The 20,695-nt window shown below is 40.6% G+C and overlaps 1 protein-coding gene across 2 annotated transcripts in view; it reads left to right on the top strand.

The window, feature by feature from the left end:
- The window catches only part of cacna1c (calcium channel, voltage-dependent, L type, alpha 1C subunit), a 173,738-nt gene that overhangs the window by 111,359 nt on the left and 41,684 nt on the right, over positions 1-20,695 (top strand). For both annotated transcript variants that reach the window (XM_041029878.1, XM_041029877.1), the window contains exons 6-11: positions 1,003-1,155; positions 2,443-2,642; positions 4,470-4,573; positions 9,970-10,057; positions 10,616-10,700; positions 18,509-18,599. In XM_041029878.1, the coding sequence (XP_040885812.1) occupies positions 1,003-1,155; positions 2,443-2,642; positions 4,470-4,573; positions 9,970-10,057; positions 10,616-10,700; positions 18,509-18,599 (721 nt within the window). The remainder of the gene's footprint in view (positions 1-1,002; positions 1,156-2,442; positions 2,643-4,469; positions 4,574-9,969; positions 10,058-10,615; positions 10,701-18,508; positions 18,600-20,695) is intronic.

The raw sequence follows: 20,695 nt of genomic DNA, 5'->3' as shown, positions 1-20,695 counted from the left end.
GATGCCACACGTGTAGCCACAATGACACTCAAATGCACATACACACACGCTCACACACAATGAGTCCTCTTGTCCTGTTGTCAGATACTCAGACAGTATGAGCAGTAGATGAGTTGTCTGTCAGCTTGTCTGTGTTAGTGACTACAGAAATCAATAATCCAGCAGGCCAGAAGACAGGAAAAGATCGGATATTGTGGATGAAGGCTAAGTGAGTGTGTACACCTGTGTATTTGTGTTTGTGTGAACGTGTGTGTGTGTGTGTCAGCTCTTGTGATTACAATACCAAACAAATGCGAAGGGGTGCTAGAGCACATCCCACACTGTGTTATTTGGTTTAAAAGCATGAGTGCTGCAGTGCACAGTATTTAGACTGAACCCTGTCCAACATCATTGGACTGTGTGTTGGATTGGTGTCATGGCAACTGATCAGTAGCATGTTTGCTAACCGATTAATGCACTGACTGACAGATTTGATCTCTGTAATGGCTCCCGGGGCCAGTGTGACCTATGTGGTGTAGAAGTTACAAAAACAGTGACCTGTAAATGAACTTTGTAATGAACCTTAGTTTTGTTAAAAGTGTAGATATTTTTGATGTCGTAACCATACCTTTTTTTGACAGCGGATAGGAGGAATAAGTACTGTGTTATGTAATTTAATTAAGAGATGCCAGAATCAAGTATTCCTCAGTCATTGATGCCACCTACTGTGGTTTTGCAGTTGCATTTACTTTACCAAATTATGACAACACTTCTTCAATACAAGTCAATAAAACAGCTGAAAAAAATACACTTATGTATATATATATACTTATATATACTAATTTAAGTGTTTACTTTGTGATCAAAGTGTTTACATGGTGATCAAATGCAACTATTCTGCTATGGATATGATGTATTATCTGGCTTTCATCATCAGTTGGCTTTCAGTGTATATTTTTTTTAATTTTGTGTCCACACCCATATGTTTGTATTCTCAGCAGTTCATCTTTGTGTGTGCTGCAGGTTTACAGGTAGTGTTGAACTCCATAATCAAAGCCATGGTTCCTCTGCTCCATATCGCCCTGCTGGTCCTCTTCGTCATCATCATCTACGCCATCATCGGCCTGGAGCTCTTCATGGGCAAGATGCACAAGACCTGCGTTCACAAGCATACAGGTACACACACACACACACATATACATGCTCATGCAAAAGCACATACAGAGAGACAGAGACAGTGTTTAGACGATTGTGCACTGATGCACAGATGCAAATACAAACATGCATGATCAAACACATACACTCACGTCCCGCACTTCGATGATCAGATAAATTTTGAAGCATGTATTCAACTGTGTGTGAAAGCATGCTTCAGTAAGCATGCATTCACACACAGACACACACTTGCTTCTGCGGCAGTGATGGAAATAGAGGTGAATACTGTAACACTCGGACCATTTCAGCTGAAATATCAAAGAGAACCACGGCTGTACTCTCACCTTAATACTCTAATGTTTGTAAGGTAATAAGTCTGAATAAACCTTTGACTTCAGTAAGATATCGACCCCTCGCCAACAAGGCAGAGAGAAAACATAGCGCATACCTTAAACAGTTTAAGTGATCACCTTCATTAATTATTCAAACCATCATTTGTGTTTCTGAGTATGAACAATTTGAGCAATAATTGAAACAGCAGCCACCATAAATGATTGAAACAATTTTCAGTAGAGGCCCCCAGGTATAAATGGACTTGAGTGTTGTTATGGTGATGTTATAGGTCCCATGAGAGGCATTAGTTTTGCACTGGGTAAGTGCTGGTGGAATACTCTCTGTTATCCTATACATCACCCTGGAGAGCTTGTTTTGTATAATTAGCACAACACTTTTTCACACTGATTTTTTTTATGTTGCTGCTCCACTTGGTTTTAGATCAGTATGTCCTTTGTAACGTTCTCATAAATGTGTTTTTTTTTCCCTTTTAATTTCTTTTTGTCCAGTTTTCTGCATAGACGATCTTAGGTGATTTATAGTTTGAGAAGTTCCAAAGCTCGGAAGGGCATGAAACACTCTTTGTATTTTCCTTTCACTGTAAAGGATGAGGAATTGTGTTAGAAAGTATCACTGATAAAAAGTCACAAGTCAAAGATGCAACTCAAGAATATATCCCAGAGTATTTTGGTAAGAAATGTCTAGCCACCTAGTTTAAAATTCTGCTGTGTGTACTGTTAACAGCAGGTGAAAGCTAAAGATTATGCTTTTAGATTCTGGTTCAGCTTTGGATGTATTCAGCATCCAGTATTCCTTTTTGCATTGATAAAACATTCTGAACTTTCTTCAGCTCTGATTTCACAACTGTCTCTGGCTTTTTCACTACAGCAGCTGACTGAGGCTCATGGCTTTTATATATTATATATACCTACTGTGCAATATCGTTCACGTAAACTCTTTTGTCTTTTGTCACAGGCACCACTGCAGAGGAAAAGCCGGCACCGTGCGCACCTCTTACAGCTTATGGTCGACACTGTCCACCGAATGAAACAGAGTGCAAGATGGGATGGGAAGGCCCAAACGATGGCATTACCAACTTTGACAACTTTGCCTTTGCCATGTTAACAGTGTTCCAGTGTATAACCATGGAGGGCTGGACGGACGTGCTCTACTGGGTGAGCCGGACACCACAATGGCGTCTTGTGTGTGTGTGTGTGTGTGTGTGTGTGTGTGTGTGTGTGTGTGTGTGTGTGTGTGTGTGTGGGTGTGTGTGTGTGGGTGTGTGTGTGGGTGTGCGCGCGTGAGTGAGTGCCATACTGCTTGGAGTGTGTAGCCACTGTACTATATCTGTGGCATCAGTGCCACATGAGTGCTTTTGAGAAAAGAATATAAAGCAATGACAAAAACACTTTTCTCAGAAAAGCAGGTATGCACATAAAGATTGTTCAGAGAGGAAGAGACACACACAGATTGTGTTGGTGTGTGCGTGTATTAGCTCATATCTCAGGCTAAATCGATGCAGACAATACACTGTGTAATTGAAGGCGCCGATTCGTTTGGAGCGTGTATAGAATCCTGAGGCTTGGTTCGAGTGTCAAGTGAACACTTGCACACATGCACATACAATACACATCCCCCTTCCTCAGTGAATAGCCAGAAGCATGCAGCAGCCCTGTCCAGCTAAATAAACCAATAGATTAGTCTGTGCCGTTAATCAATGCGAGGGAAGGTTCAATCAAACTCCATATGTACCCTCTTGAGAAAGCATTTGATTTAGACCTTTGCAATAGAGGTGAGGTAAACTCTATTTATCATGAGTGAAGATAAACGATTAAACCTTTTTTATTCTTGATACCATGAAATGTAGTTTTAACATTAACTAGCGCTGTCCTGTGATGTCACGGCACAGAGTCAGCTGCTACTTGTCAGGACTGTGGCAGATTATATGGGGGTTGTCTCACCACTGGAAAGCACTCATGTGATACAGATGAGCACTGGTTTCTTCACATTTTAAAAACATTACTTTTAAATGAATGTTTTTGTATTAACTGTGCTTCCATACAGTGAAATTTCACCAGTTTCCATCCAAACGTGTGTGCATGTGCGTGTGTGCATGAGTTGTTTGTGTCTGTGTTCATGTATACACATGGAGCAGAGGGCTTACAAGCTCTACACCCCTTCTCCTACTACGCTGTCTGCTGCAACCTCTTGTGTATACACACACACACACACAGCATCACATCAGTTAACACAAGATCAGTTTGCACAATTTCCCTATTATGAGATTGCTTGTGTAGCCAGCTTGCTTTATAATGAATGGGCCGTGTTTATTAGGAGTTATAAGTACAAATGGTTGTGGAAAAACGTTTAGACACCAGGCCTTGAAAAACATTTGGTTTGTGTGGTTCATTAAGTTTGGGCCATGCATTTCCACAGTTTTCACTGTCACATGTTTTTGGGGAATCTAGATTAATGATATCCAACATCTGGTGCTGTCATAGCAAATGATTTCGTGTAACTACGTAAACACACACTTGGAATGAAAGCTAAGGTTTGTCATTCAGTTACAAAAGCAGTTAAGTTTTGTTTAGTGTTTTCAATTGTGGATCATCAGGGACCTGCTCTCCAACCGACAGGCAGACATAAGGTTTTACACACGCACACTTAATCTTACAATACTGCCATTCTTGCTTCGCCAGATCTTACTACTGCTCTTTTTTAACAGGCATCGCTCTTTCCTCTTTCGTCTTTTCCCTTTTCTTCTGTTTTTCAACACACGTGTTGTCCTTGACCTCTACTTCCCTCTCTTGTTCACGCCGTCATTCTCTCTTTGTCAATCCTGTAAAACCTCTTCTTGAACCTTTCTGTCCCACATTTCCACATTTTATCACCCTCTTCCACCTCCCTTATATTTCCTCTCTCCTCCACCTTACCAACTCTTTCCCTGTTAATTCCCCTCTTTTCTCCTTCTCCTTCTCTCCTCTGTCTCTTCTCTCTCTCAGATGCAGGATGCTATGGGCTATGAGCTGCCGTGGGTCTATTTTGTCTCTCTCGTCATCTTCGGCTCCTTTTTCGTTCTCAATCTCGTTCTGGGGGTGTTGAGCGGGTAAGAGGTTATGCTGTTGTCATGTGTGTACGTGTGTGTGTGTGTGTGTGTGTGTGTGTTTGTGATGTGGTTGTCTTAGATAAAGACAAAGGTAAATGACTATGTAACAAGACTCCCTTAACCAGACATTTAAAGAACAATTTATAGTTTATTTTGGAATCAAGAGGACATAATTAATGGCTTACCGCTATAAAAAGCACAAAATTGTGCAATATTATTAGTATTATTATTGTCATCACTATTATTATTATTATAAGCACAAGTTTACTTTGGCAGTATCCTTCAGTAAGCAGATCATTTTTTAGTTGATTATGAAAATGCATAGAACATTTTCTCCACTTTACACATACATTTTATTTTTGAATTGGTTGAATTTGATTGGTTGCTGTTAATTTTAGTTTGCTTTACTTAGCATCATGTGCAGATTGTCCTGATTCAGTCAAGTGCTGCACGGAAGAAATTAAATGCAAATAAGAGCAGGGTGATAACAGCAGTCTCACCTCAGCAGTGCAGCAGCTAAAGCAGAGCCAGACAGCCATGGTCCTCTACAGTCGAGGAAAGATAAACTGACGATCACTGGACTGAGCAAAATCTCCCGCTCTCTCTCCTTTCTGTTCCACTCAATCAATCCTTTGTCGCAAGCCCGAGAGAAACACACACAAGCACTCAGACACACACACACACATTCACGCAGAAACCAGCGACGGACCTCGTGTCTATCTGTTGCGTTCATGTCAGCTTACCACAAGGGGCCACATCCTGTCATGACTAGTCTTTGATGGACAGGTGGACACATACACACAAACCTTCCAAGACTTGCTGGACTCTTCTGTTTTGACCAGCTCAGATTTAATTACATTTAAATAAGCAATTTTTTGTGTTTCTAACTTTTTTTTTGTTAATTAGTTTAAGTTAGTTGTTTTTGTTCAGTCGGTTTCTTTTACCGTAAACTGCCTTAAACTGCATTTAAAGATCAGTGGTGTGTGTACACGTGTGTTGATTTACATACGTTTGTCTTGTTAAAATCAGCGTACGTCTGCTTACACTGATTGTGTATGTATATTTGTATTGTGGCATGTGCTGCCATGGACCTAGAGTGTTTTATGTGTATGTGTGTGTTTTGTTTCAATAAATGCTGCTCTTGCAGGCGAGCTGGGTGCTGTTTTACCCCGCACTGCCAAGTCACGCTGGTTTAGTACAAGCACCACCCGGCCTGTAGGGACACACTGGGGTATAAATAATTCACCCCTCAGGTCAGGCATGGAGGTGGAATGCTAAAAACAAACTTGCAACAGGGAAAACACAACAGGCAAAAAAGGTTCCTATGAGGACAGAGTAGAGTCTGGAGGAAACATGGCATTAAAGGCAGGAATTATGGGATGGAAGGCTACACTGAATTAGGAACAGCGTTTTTTGTAAGGGTCCATGAAAACTTTAGTTTCCAGGTATAAATAATTTGGTCACCGGAGTTAAAAACGGTGTAATAGTTATAACAACAATAACTATAATAATAAAAATAGTAATAACAATTAGTTACTCATAAAAATGATTTTCCAAAAATTTTTTTACAAACTTAAAAGTTAAATCAATAATGAAAACTAAATAAATAAAACATTTATGTCTTTTTATCCCTAGTTTAAATTTATTTTTGGAATAGTAAAGACACTGAGAGAGAAACATTTATCATGAGGACATTTATTATGACGAGTCCATGGGAGTCTTGCTGCACAGTCTGTTATCTACTAAAATGCCATCTCTCCACAGTGATCAGGTCAGAATTGGGCAGTAGCTCTAAGAGGAGTTGTTTTGTTTATCATGTGGGCCATTCATAGCCTTCTGTCACCATCACTGTTTTGTGTGGCCAACTTATAATATGTCTCCTAAAGCAAGCAAAACAACAAAATTTTTTTTTCAAATCCACTTTAAATACAGCTGACCAAATACATTGCCATGCGGCACACTAAGTGACTCTGACAAATACTATGAAAGGCACCATTATCCCAGCAGGGATCCTACAGAAGCAAACGCTTCCATCTGTTGGGAACTTTCACTAAGGATCCAGCTCCTCCTAACGTTCCCTAATTGCTCCTTCCTTCCTTTCATCTCTGCCTTCTCAATCAATCTTGACTTCTTTCTCCTCCCTCCATCTTTACTTTATATCCGTCCTTTCTGTTTCCTCTCCTTGGCCCTTCTTCTCCATTCCTCCATCTCCCAGGTGAATGATGCAGTAGGTTACACGTGGCCCTGGCTCTATTTTGTCACCTTAATCATCATCGGATCCTTCTTTGTGCTAAACTTGGTTCTGGGTGTGTTGAGCGGGTAAGGGCAGGGTCAGAGGTCAATTGAAACTAACTTCTCTTTCTCACCCTTTAACTGTTGCTCTTCGAGAGCTTTGCTCCTTTATCTTGGCTCAGAGGAACTCTTTATTTCTTTCTACTTCCTGTTTGTGGCAGTAGTTGGTGTTTGTATGTGCAGGAATGTGGTGTAATAAAACAGGTACGGGTACAGTTGGACAACTTTTGTAAATACACAGTATGTACTAGCACATGTGGCACAAGGAAAAGTACAACCTGACACCTGACATTCAACTTCATACCTTTTGGTGATGCCTGAATGCAGTGTCTTAAAATACCATGTGTGTGAGGGATTGGCTCACTACCAACTGTTTGTAAAACTGCTTGTACGTTTCTAGTCATTATCATTTGTTGCTGACAGTAGTGAAATTGTACTTCAACATCTCATTGCAGGACATTTCAGCAGTACAGATGGGTATTCTCAGTTCATTCAGGATGGGTGTTCTCTGCCAATGAGACCTTTTGGATCTTGCCTCCCTAAATACAGCTGCACAGTGCTGTTTCTATAGAAAAGCACTATTACTAGCGCTACTGGGATGGCACAAAACACTGTCATCTCCATTTAAAATAAAGAGCAAACATAGGCTGGCGGTATACATTCAGACTCTCAGTGGACACAGCCTAATATCATGCCAAATAAAAGCTGTGTTTGTAGACCACTGTGAGGATATTGACAAATACTTTGCAGCTTGCAGTTAGGTTTCAGCATTTGGAAATACATGAGAACTACACACACCCAAATGTGTGAGTGTAGAAAATCACACTCACACCAGCTTTTTTTTTTCATCTCAACATTGTCTTTATGTTTATGGTCCTTGAACCTCTTCAGGTTATTGGCCACCCACCAGCCTCCATTTACAAAGATAATAATTACCAATTGTGGTAATGTGAAAAATCACAGCTATTATGTGAAAAGTTGTATCTCCTGCTCATTCTGATGGTTCCACCCCATCCTGTGACGAGCTTTGGTTGAGGGGAGTGAAGTGTCTCACCCTTGACTGACTGACCCGAATCTCACTCACTCTTGATACCTACGGTGATGTGACAGCAGCATTGTGGGAAAAATAATAGAGGTCTATCTGGTCCAAACAGCTTGGGGGGTTTGGCTGTCTGACTCTTTGTCTGACTTCTGACTAATGATGCTGTCAACACACTACACAGCCTGACCTTTTACCAACTGCTTCCTCCATGTTGTGTGTGTGGGTCTCAGATTGGCATAATAACTAATGGCTAAACAGAAAGGAGGAGAGCGACGGATGTAGAGACAGAAACATTGAGTGTGACTGCATTTGTCAGGATTTGATGTAATCCGTACACAGAAAGAATGGAGAGAGGCTGGATTGAAGAGAAGTGAAAAAGGAACAGAGAGTGGGGAAAAAGGGATTCAGAGGTGATTTAGGGCAGAAAAATGAAGCGATGAGGATGGGAAAATTAAATCAAATAATGTCTCAGAGTTTTGCACTCACAGCAGCGCTCATACACTCACAGTATCTACACACACGCTGACACACAGATCAATAGGATTGGGTGTCCTGCTAATGTTCTGACAAGCGAGACAATAGCAGTTTGTCATAATGCTCATTGATCTGTGTTGGATGTGTGTGTGTGTGTGTGTATGTGCAATTTGTAGGTGTGATCTGAGATTCCATCATTCCTCTAAATTTCACAGTCTCATACACACACACACAAATTCTGTTCCAGCCCATAGACTGAAAATCAATGAAAACAGCTCTGTTTTATTATGGAGCCAACATCCTTCATGTTTAATTAATGTCCGTGTACTGATTGCATAATATCTCATTGAGAATATTCAGCTTGTACTTTAGTCAGAGTTTAAAACCTTTTTCAAACTTCTAACACTGCAAAAAGTCCTACTTGAATGTATGCAGCTAACAAACCTATGATGTCCAAACCCATGATAACAAAACTTGTGAAAGCTGTGAGGCACCTGCTGAGTTTACTTGTTAATGGATCTTCGAATGTGAATTTGTACACTGTTATAACTACACGTATTCTAAAGGCTCCCAGCTCCTGTTGGCTTTCATCCAAACAAAATTTTCTTCATTCAAACTGTATCTTTGGCTCCAACCAGACTTTGACCTTCCCCAAGTGCAGCATTTAATCAAATGCTCCTTCATTTTTTTTTCCATCTTGACACCTGGAAGTAATTTCACCAGGTTTCATTATAATATTTTAATATTTCACATTCTCCTAACATTTATTTTAGTTGCCTTAAATCATCTTTATTTATGTCCTCCTCGTCTCCAAGAATCTTGAAAAAGCAGTTATGAATGAAATTTCTACATGAATGAAATTGCACACATTGTATGAAGAGAGAGCTGAGACACAAAATGAAGCTCTCAGTTTACCGCTATATTTTCATTCTGACCTATGGCCAGAACTTCTGGGTAGTGACCGAAAAAATGAGACAGCAGACAAAAGGTGTGGAGCTTAGTGATGCAGGATGACCTCGGTGCAGAGCCACTTCTCCTCCAATTTGACAGGAGCGAGCTGAAGTGGTACAGCTGGTGAGGGGGTGCCCTCTTTGTGCCTCCCTCTGGGCTTGTACCAAGAACATTGCAAGTGGGAGGAGATGCGGGGTACACCCAGATCACTCTCCAGGAACTCTGTCTCCCATCAGGCTTGGGTGTAGCTGGGGCCCTGTTGTCCTGGGACAGCAACAGTACAGAAAAATTAAAAGTAAATTGAGAAAGACTGTTTTGTGCACAAAATTGGATTGTTTTAGATGTGAATCAAGCTTGAGATTGTCTGCAGATGTATCATGTCATCTCTGTTTGCACACTAACATCTTGGCAGAGCTTCTCTCTTCACTTGTCTCTCTTTAGCAGGTTTTCCGTCCTTCCTGTTCTGAAAGTATAATATTCTGCATCATCACAATTTTGATATATCTATCACATGATATATTTTGCAAAACCTTCAGTCTAGATTTTCAGATTCTTTTTCTCCTCCCTCCATTTCCTGTCTCTCTCCCCCTCTCTTGTTCCCTCCCTCTATCCCTCCATCCTGCTCCCCTCCTCCCAGAGAGTTTTCCAAGGAGAGGGAGAAGGCCAAGGCACGTGGTGACTTCCAGAAACTCAGAGAAAAACAGCAACTGGAGGAGGACCTCAAGGTAGGCTGCTGTGTGTGTGTGTATGTGTGTTTTAATGATTCTCAGTCTAAAAGAGGATGTAACAGTCTTCACCTGCTACTAAGATTCACTGTATGTTACTCTCAGACTTTCAAAGAGGAGATTAAACTTTTAAAGTTTGCAGTCCCCAGTGGCTAAATCTGGCACTAATATATTTTAGAATAGTGTGTCACTGTTGAATTAATAAATTCAAGCAATGCCGCAAGATGTGCAGAGTTAGATGAGAACTGAGACAACATCTTATCATGGTTACTACGACTTTGTTAAATATTGAACATCCTTTTCTGTTAGTGTGGGGCCAACGGAAGATGGAGGTCAAAGAGAGATCTGAAAATATCATCAGTGTGAGGCAGTAAACATAGAAAGCAAAGCAAACTTTGCTTATTGCTCCATTTTTAAGGACTCAACATACTTTAACACAATGAATGCGGAAACAGTTCATTCAGAAAATTCCAAATTATAGATGACTGCAGCTTGGTCGTTTGTGTGTGTGTGCGTGCATGCGTGCGTGCGTGTGTGTGTGTGTGTGTGTGATTACAGGGCTACTTAGACTGGATCACTCAGGCTGAAGACATTGACCCAGAGAATGAAGAGGAGGGCATGGACGATGACAAGCCTAGAAACCGTGAGTCTTCAGTGTGTGTGTGTGTGCATGCAACAGTTAGAGAGGCCAAGATGGAGTGACGGTCATTTTGCTTGCTCCAGTTGGCCTTGAGGATGACTGTGCATATGTGCGCGTGATTTAGGATTTGTTGTGTGGTCAGAATTTTCTGTATTTAGGGTGAAGTAAGACTTTGTGTGAGAAAGGAAGGTTGGCATTATTGTGTTTATACCTGAAGATGTTTTTTTTTTCCCTGTGCGTGTGTGTGGGTGTACATATGTTTGCTCACTGCAGTGTCCTTCGGTGTGGTGGTGGCTCATAGTGAATGAACGACTGTCAACGACTGACTTACCTGACAGGGTGACTGACTGACAGACTGAGAAGATGTTAATATTGTCTGCTTGCTTTGGCTGTGAATCCTCCTGAGGTTTAAACCCTGTTGAAGATATTAGTGGAATGTGTCAGACTGCAGCTAATAGCCCCTGGCTGCGCACTCACATACACACAAAAAACACACATACTCCGCGCATTTATGCAAGCTCATGTACACACACTCACGTACTGTAGGTATACACCCTTAGGAATGTGCGTGCTTGTGTTCTGACATAAATTTACACACATAAATTAACACCCTGCCTCTCTCCACAATACCTGCAGAGAGAGGCAGCCACACTTGGCATATGTCTCTCCAGGACTGAGCTACATTTCCCGGGGAGGGAGAGTAGAGCACTGGCCTCTTTTAGCCTGGAGGTTGGATCTCAGAGAGGATAAATAGAACTTGAGCGAGGGACAGCAAGAAAGAGAGGCAGGGATTTGGCGAAAAGTGTGTCTGTACTATTTTTGTGCGTGTTCTGTTCAGTATGTACAGTATGTACTCTGAACTGTTTTATAAAGGCTTGGAGCTCGGCTTGCTCACACTGATGATGAATGAATGAATAATGACGACTAAATATGCAGAGGCAGAGCATGCATACTGCATATACCCTGCACACAGAATGCACCTCTCCTCCAAAGCACTGTGGCTTGGTCTATGAAACACTGATGACTGCCAAGGAGAAAAGAAAGAAAGAAGGAAAATTATGATCTAATCTTTCAGGGGATCTCAAGAAATTAACATGGTCAAATGAGCAATGACCCAATTTACATGAAAATAAGGCGCAACACCCCTGTGGCTAATCTGTAACAAATCTACTTGTTTTCACCTGTTACCAGTGTGCTCCCTTTGGCCAATCAGTGTTGCAAAAACACATCTGCAGTGTCTGAGTTACTGGCACATTAACAAACAAATTCAGTGTGTGGTCCCCCATTTGGGCCAATTTGGAAAATGTCACATCACAACATTGAGATGCTTCTTTCCCCCCCTAAGCTTTTACAAATTCTGGATCACTGATATTATGTACAATGTCCAGATAAGCCCAAGTTAGCTGTAGAGAAAAGGAAGGCAGAATGTGTCAGTGCTTGATCCTGTTTAGCCCCACAGAATTATGGTTCTTTCTAAAATCCAACAAATTTGCCATAAAAATAACAATTTACAAATATTAAAACTGTGGTTGTCCACGAGGTGCAAGATTCAGTCCATTGTTTTTACTAAACAGTGTCACTTAAAATCCATTCAATTTAGATGATCTGACAAAGTGATTGATAGATATGATCCAAAGTTCTCCATCTGAAAAATCAATCATCCCTTTGTTTGTGAAGGTGGAATACCAAGTCACTTGCTCTTTCTGTTGCCCCCCCTCCTCGATGGATGGATCCTCCTCTGGGAAGATGAATGAGGGCAGTTTGTCCCTGCTGCCCAGGACATTTTGCATAGACTTGTGCGCGCACTTACACACACATACACATGCCCTGAGAGGGGATAGGAGACTTAGAGAATAGAAGAGAAGATAGGGGAGAGTTCGAAGGAAAAATAGATGTTGAGATACGGAGACGGAGATAGAAATAGAGAGTGACTGTGAGTGGGTGTGGGTGTGTGTATGTGAAACAGAGATGAAGAGGGTATCTGGGACAGAGAACAGATGGGATTTCACATAATGAACAAATCTCACTAGTGACCACACACTCATACAAAGACCACACACACATTTCTACATGTCCATCTATCATCACGCCTTTACCTGAAGAGCTACAGGGGCATAATGTTGATGTATGATCTGAATAGTGTGTTCATATGAAGACAAATGTTTATAGTGAGTAGTGAATGTTGTTCATTGTATTGATTTTTGCTGTTTCAATAATGGTGAGCGTGTGTGTGTGTGCTGATAGCTTCTAAATATGGTAGTTATCATTCATCAGGTTACACTCATGACTAGAACACAAACACATGCACACACTCGGATACTCACATGTGATGAGATATGATGTAAAGTGAGTGGTGCAGTCGGTCATTATTTATTTATGTATATGTATCATATGATGTGTTTCCTCTGAACATTTGTGTGTGTTTCTTGTCATCTCAGGGACACACTGTACGTGTGTCTTGCATGCTCTCACCCTCTGCCATTTTGTCCTTGCATGCTGTCGTCTTGTTTTGGCGTCCTGCCACTGCTGTCTGTGGCAGGAGTGTCCCCAGCCCACCTGGGTAAGAAGACCAGTAAGCTTGCCTGGTTCAGTCACTCTACTGACTCTCAGGACGGTATGTGTGCGTCTTTGTGTGTTTGTGACGTGTTTCCGTGTGTGTTCAGTTGTATTGTGTGTGTTTATGTGCTTATATTAAAATTTTATAGTGTGATTACTTTGGTTTAGATCATCTTCTAGACCACGTTAGTTGGTTTAATATCCCATCTATCTTGGGAACACCTGAGGACCCCCCAGGGGGATTCGGAAGATGTGGATGGCATCAGCATCCTTATGACCATTCTCTCAAATAGGAGGAAATGTTCAGCTGTCGTTTTATTTCTGTCTCTGCTTTTGAAACTTTGCTTGTCCACCTTTTGACATGATAAGTGTGCATTTGGCTTGGGGATCAACATTCCAGAAGAAGTACAACTTTATTGCCTTTGGCTCCCATCAAGCTCATCAAACATACACTACCGAAAGTATATTTTAATAAAAGGTGTATAAAACATGCATTAACAGCACGACACTCTGCAGTGTGTGGAGTTGGAGGGGCTGCCTCCTGTGTTTACAGTATACTGTGTAACAGTATTTTTTATCTGCAGTTTATCATCTGTGGTTTTGGCGATGCTTGTGCAGTGAACTGTTGATTTAGATGGACATTTGTGTGGTCATCCTCTGTATGAGTGCATGTGTGTGTGTGTGCCGTTTGCAGTGCATATGTCTGTGTATATTCTTTTTGCTTGACTTAATGCTTTATATCTGTGTATGTAGTGTATTTTTTTTTTATTTCTGTTTCTGTACAAAGGGATTCATGAAAGAATATGACCAGTACTCCTCTGCAGGATGACTTGGTTGGACAGTCACATCTGAATCACTGAAAAAATTAGCAGAATTCAACAGTGGAATGATTCCAGTACGGAGGAGCATGTTGATGAATGTACATGCTCACAATGATGTAGAGGGTGTAAGAGAATAGGGTGAAGTGGATAATCACAGAAAACAGTAGCTCCTGTGTTTGCTAAGAGGAAGGCTAATAGTTAGTTAGGTAAGTGTTGACCTCACTGCAATATGAATTCTCCCAGTGGCAACCTTTCTGTCTTTCCCTCTTTAAACTTCTGTCTCTTTCTGTCCTGTTGTTTCTTTTGTCCTTGGAAAATGAGAAGTTTCTAACTAATCATAAGATGCTGTATGATGGCGAAGTGTGGGAATGATGTTTCTCTGCAACAGGTTGTGTGTGGCATGTGAGCACATGTGATTATTTGTGTTGGAATTTACAGTTTGTGTATATTTCCGCATTTTCGCTGACTGTGAGTGCCTATTTGTTTGAATCCATGCATATGTATGTGTGTGTGTGTCTTGCTGAGCCGTGCTCTCTGTCCCCAGGTAAGAGCCGTCGTTTTCAGTCTCTGCGTGGAGCTGTGAAGAAAAATGCGGCTTTCCTTCGTAAGGCGTGTGCGTCGTCTGCATGGTCCAGCACTAGTTAAAGATTTACTGAAAACTTGATTCTAGACATGCGAGCACACTGCAACCTCTTTCCTCCTTTCTACCCCTATACTCCCCTCCTCCCCTCTCCCCTCCTCTCCTCTCCCCCTGCACTGGAGTAAGAAATTCTGCCCCTTCTAGAGCTTCAAAGCTAAAGTGGACAGTGGCTGCCTCTCAATACTGTAAAAACAGTTTATTCTTGTTGTCTTCCTCACCCCTTTTGTACACTTACTATTGACCAAAAATATAATTTCAAGATCATAAATATGCTGATACTCTCTCAAAGTGGAGGCATAGAATTACTAATTACTGTGCCCCTTGCTTGGTAAAAATGCATGTATTCATTGCATTTAAACCTTTACTTTGTTTTATGACTCTCAACTATTAATTACGTCTAATTGAAAAGTCAAGAACTGTCAGTTCCGGGAATAAGTTGACAGGGAGAGGGAACAACATTACTGTTTTGAGATGACGCCACTCTTCTCCTTTATAGGTTCATAGGAAAGGAAACGTTCGCATCTGCCTGACTTGTCTGAAAAAAAAAAAACAACAAGAGGACAATGTCATCACAGGGGAAAAAAAAAACCTGTAGTGGAGCTTACTCACTGTGTAAACTTTTGTAATATCTGGGATGTCACAGTCCTTTCCTTGTTGTTTCAGCTTCCTTTTCCTAAAATCCCCCCCTGCACTCTTGCCAGCCTTGCAAGCTATGATAATAAAAGTAAATGGAAAAATAGCTTTAACCTTATTGTCATTTTCACCAGGTATTTGCCACATTTGTTGAGTAGAAATGTAATATATGTAATATTTATTCAAGCCTCTTCTCACTGATTCAAAAAAAAGCATAGGGTGCTGATGGCTAACATGTTAACACATGTTTTTGATGGTAATTTTTTTACTCCAAATTTAATGAGACAATTGCCTTTCGAGGGAGGAAAGAGTGAATTCAGAATATTAAGCTAAGGCATGAACAAGAAAAACCTGATCTAGTGAGACAAGGATTCAGAGTATGAATTTATGGTCAGTAAAATAGACTAAAAAAGACTTCTGGAGATGATGGCACAGGTAATTAAAATCTGACCTAAGCTCTGTTTTAGTATGTAGACAAACCCAAAACAGATTTGTACAGGGGGACACAAATACACACTAAAGGCTACTGTATTGAACCATTTTATCGTTATGCAGGTCTATACATTATTATGGAGTATGCTTATTTTCAGACAGTGTTGTTTTTCAGTGTTTTAACACATTCAGACATATCAACATCGATGATAATGAACAAATCCCTCTTTCTGTTGAAGAAGTGTGACCCTTACCCATCTTTTCATTCCCTTCCTCCCTGCTGCCATTTCTCTCCCTCTGTGTTCCTTTTCCTTTCTTTTCCTTCATCTCCTTCCTTCTCTCTGTGTCTCTGGTCTTTGGGGTTTACTCTAACAATAGATATTAAACTAGTTCAGAGCTCCATTGAGGAGAAGGCACCAGGCTGGTTTCATATTTGAAAGGCTTTAGCCTCAGGAGAGACCGGAGGGCCACAAGTGCTTTTAACTAAGTAGCGTAGCAGCAGGTGGCACGTGTCGATGTGAGGGAGCACACAGTTGTTCACAGCAGAAGCCTTGATGTTCAGAGAGACCATCCTGCTTTCTACAACACTGAATTTATCCATCACCAGCCAAGTGTCAAAAGTACACAGGCCTCACAGACTGCTCACTCTCTGTAGCTTACTTTGATGTGTTATGTTAGCTAAGTGCCTACAAGTCAGCTCAGTTTTTTCCCGCTTAGTTTTAACTACGACGCCAAATTTAGTGAATATCATAACCCTTTGATTGCCATCTCATTTCTTAATTGATGATGAATTCAGTGCAGAAAATTTGTTTTTAAATCTGCTATGGGAGTCAGGTTGGACTACAAAAAAATATCAGAATGCTAAATTGTAATTGTCAAAACCTGCCACTTTTTCATAACTGCTGCCCTCTCTAAATTGGGGTGACAACTGTGCATGCTGAGAGAGACTCTCATTTCTTGCTTCTCTTTGCTTTGACTGATTGCTTATTTGTTTGGCACAGCGTTATTTACTCATGTTTATTTAAGGCCGCGTAACCATAATATCATTTTTATATGGAACTTTAGGTGGATTTCTGGATTTCCCATTATTGAATCTGCATTAAACACTTGAAAATCTCAGCAGGAATGCATCAGTGCCAGTGTCAGGGTTGAAAATGTGTTTAGAAAGCAATTTCTAACACAATTAAGTGTCTCACTGGATCTGATCAAATAGAACACAATTCCAGACAAGCTCTGTGTTTCTTGATTTCATTTTTAGGGAATATATTTACCTCCTAGAAGTCTGTCAGTAAGTTAAAAAATAAATGTGCTGATCATGTCTCTTTGTATTATACTAAGAGCTCATTGGCAAGAGTAGGTTGTTTTTTTTGTTTTTAATAGTGGATATCTTATTTTAACACAAGAGACATTGATATTCATATGCAGTATCTGACTCTGGTACCCAGAGGGTGTTACAATAAGTGTTTGAGGTGACAGTGAGGGGAACGCAGCTCATTCCCGCAGGCAGGCAAAGACTGACAGAAGCAATAAAAAGCAATGTATCACTTCATATCAGTCTCTCAACCAACCATCCCCACATCCCTTTCTCTCCCTCTCCCTCTATACATACCTCCCTCAATGCATCCATCAACCCTCCACCTTCACCCCCCACACTTTTTTCAGTCCATTCTCCCTCTTTTTCCACTTTAACACTTCTCCATCTTTATCTGACACTTAATATTACTCCTGTCCTTACTCTACAACAGTCTCTGCCTCCATCTTCCCAGTATTCATCCCTCCGTCTTTACGCATCATTACACTTGTCTTTAAATAAGGACAAAGTGACACATTTTCAGTCTCCTTGTGGCTTTATAAACAAAGACATATTGGGCTCAGGGAGCTTTCTAACTGTTTACACATCTGCAAAAAGATCTTTGGAGCAACGAGTTCATTTTCAGATGTTTGAGCTGACATAAATCCTGCCACAAGTCTCACTGCTTGGTTAAAGTTTAGAAGGCTGAATAAAAAGCTTTTTTTTTTTTTTTAAACCTTGCCTACAATTAAGCTCCAGCATCCCCTACAATGTTTGCAGACCATAGACCGAAATCTAGATCATGTTTTTTCTTTCAAGCTCCATGGGCTATAAAACCACAAAAGGGTTTTGTTAAGATTAAGTTCACCCAGCGTTAAGCTATCCCTCAGCTTAGAAGTTGAATCCATCCTAATAGCTGCTGCAGAAGCTGTGTCCCAGGATCTCTAACTTGTAAATATTACCAGTGTGGTAGCACAGTGTTTAATGAGTTTAGGCAATCAGAGCAAAATTTGGGAATGTTTTACTGCCTCAAGGCTATGTGTGTAACATTGGGTCTTAATTATTTGTGTTGGACAGTGCTGACTTCTGAATCCCTACATGTCAACAACATCTTTTAATTAGTTTGCGTTCTGGGGAAAGATGACTATCATTTTATAAATGATTGCTTTATAAAGCAAATCTGATTTTTGTTTGACCCAGTGTCCAGTGCAGCTCCTCAGTATTTACATATACAAGGCTGGATGCACTTTGTTGCAGTCAAGTGTGTGTGTAGTAGTACATTTGTAAAGGTGATGTCAACAGCATCTTGAGTCCAAAGTTTAGAGCAGGCAATGTAGTAAAAACCAGCAATATAATGATGTCAGTTTTTGTTCTTTTTCTTTCTCTCTCTACATCTGTCTTCTCTTTTTCTCTGCCTCTGCTGCTTTCTCTCTCTCAGTGAGTATGCCAGCCAGTGAGAATGAATCAGTCAACACAGACAACGTCCCCGGGGGAGATGTGGAGGGAGAGACCTGCTGTACCCGGCTAGCGTAAGTACCTCACACACACACTCTCTCTCTCTCTCTCTCTCTCTAACACACACCTCTTCTCCTCCCCCTATTCCTCAGCTCTCTCAGCCACTGTCTGTCAATCCCAAGGATGAGCACTATCCTGCATTGATTTCACTTAGCAGGACCTCTGTCTCATCAAACCTAGAAACCTAGAGAAATGAATGTGCTAACATTGGTTAGAGGGGAACAGTGGGCTGTTATCACACTACAAACTAATGAAACTTGGGTCTGAAGAACTAGAGCCTTTGTTCCCAGAGGTGTTTTTTTTTTTTCATGAAATTACTTTTTTCCCTCGAAAATGGGTGACCTTCATGAGACATAGGTCAGACTGTATATGTCATCAAGGCCTTAATATCTGCAGCAGACATAATGCCTTATACTTAAAAATACTACAACTAAGCAAGCGTATTGAAGTCTAAGGTTAGTTATGAGTCTAGTTGCTTGATCATTTTTCAGTTGGAAATTGAAAATTAAAATATTTTTAATCTTGCTCTTGGGCCCATTTTTTAATTTTAAAAAATAAACATCGAATCACTATCAGGGGAAAACATTTGTGTTTCCAAAAAGTTAATTTTTCACAAACTAAGAAATACAAGTTTATAGTTTGAACACGTAAAGAATCTTAAAATGAGAAGAGCATAAAAGTTGGAATTATTGTTTATTCACATCAACAAAAATATCTGACTGGGTCAGTTTTACTTGTGAAGAGCCTGAGACAGAGATGGTCCATTTCAGTTTTCAGTTTTTTACTGAAGGCATCACACAAGCGCATTAGCAGAGGAAGAAATGAAGAAAGAAGTCCATCTCGAAGCCAAAGTGCTTGTCAACTCATGTGGTACAAGGAAAACCCAGCCATCACTTGGGACCTAACAAAATGTAGAAAAGCAGGACATCTACATCTCATCTAATAGTAATCCAGCTTTATTTCCTTTTCTTCTCCCCCTCTCTTTCTGCTTCCTTCTGCCTCTTTCCTGTGTTTGCTGGTGAAGTGCTTTCCTCCTCCCCTGTGGGAGCTCATGAACAGCTGACTCACTCACTCCTGCTCTCCCCTCTCCTTTCATTTTTTACATTATTCAAACAAGAGCATTGCTTTCTTTCTTAGATGCAAGGCCACGCAGGAGCCGTGACCCCAGCAGGCCCACTTCAGCACACACGAGCAAACACACCTACATGCAAAACTGTTCAGCGCTTTGAACGTAGCAGAACAGAACTGAATAGAGCAGAGAGAGCTACAGTATAAAATAGACAGTTTAGAGGTGAAATCACACTGAATCAAAAACACTCAGAGGAACAGTAAAGCACAGTAGGCACACTTGGATGACACACTGTTGTTTATCTGTACTCTCGCTGTCCATCTGTTACTTTGTCTTTTGTTTTGTTGTTTGTTTGTCCCATGTCAGACAAGTCAAAATCAAGAATATGTAATGACTTCGTAACTTCACAGTCTTTAGGAAGCGCCAGAAACCCAATACATAATTCTACATCTTCTCCAGAATGTAATAGAAACAGATGTTAGTGAAGTAGTTATTTTGTATGGTTTAATTGCGTCGCTTCATATGATGCATATTTTGTGTGTGTCTACAATTGACAATTATCTGATAATCTGCTGGTAATTGTCTCAATTAATCGATTAATCATTATTTATAGTTATAATGGTTATGATTTCCCACAGGCCAAGGTCATGTATTCAATTTATTTATTTTTTTTCAGTACAGAAACTACACACACTTTACTATCGCTATCACAAAAAACAGACATCGAGTCCTCACATTTTTTAACCTGCATCCATCAAATATTTGGTGCTTTCGATTAAAAAATGGCTAAAACTATATATCAGTTTCAAAATAAGCTGATTTGGTTTGAAAATTAACATGTAAATGTCCACTGTAGGTCCACAGCATTGGTCTACCTTCATTATCCAAAAAGGAGCTCCAGAATTTACTCTTGGTGTTTTGACTTTTACTTAAATTAGTGAGATTCACAGTAATCTGACTGTTTAGAACATAGTGAACCGTTCATCTGGCCACGAATGCAAATGTAAGCCCTCAGCCTTCATATGCGAGACTGCAGCGAAT

This window comes from Toxotes jaculatrix, chromosome 22 (genome assembly GCF_017976425.1).
Source record: "Toxotes jaculatrix isolate fToxJac2 chromosome 22, fToxJac2.pri, whole genome shotgun sequence".
Classification (NCBI taxonomy): domain Eukaryota; kingdom Metazoa; phylum Chordata; class Actinopteri; family Toxotidae; genus Toxotes; species Toxotes jaculatrix.
This window is presented reverse-complemented; position numbering and strand designations above follow the sequence as displayed.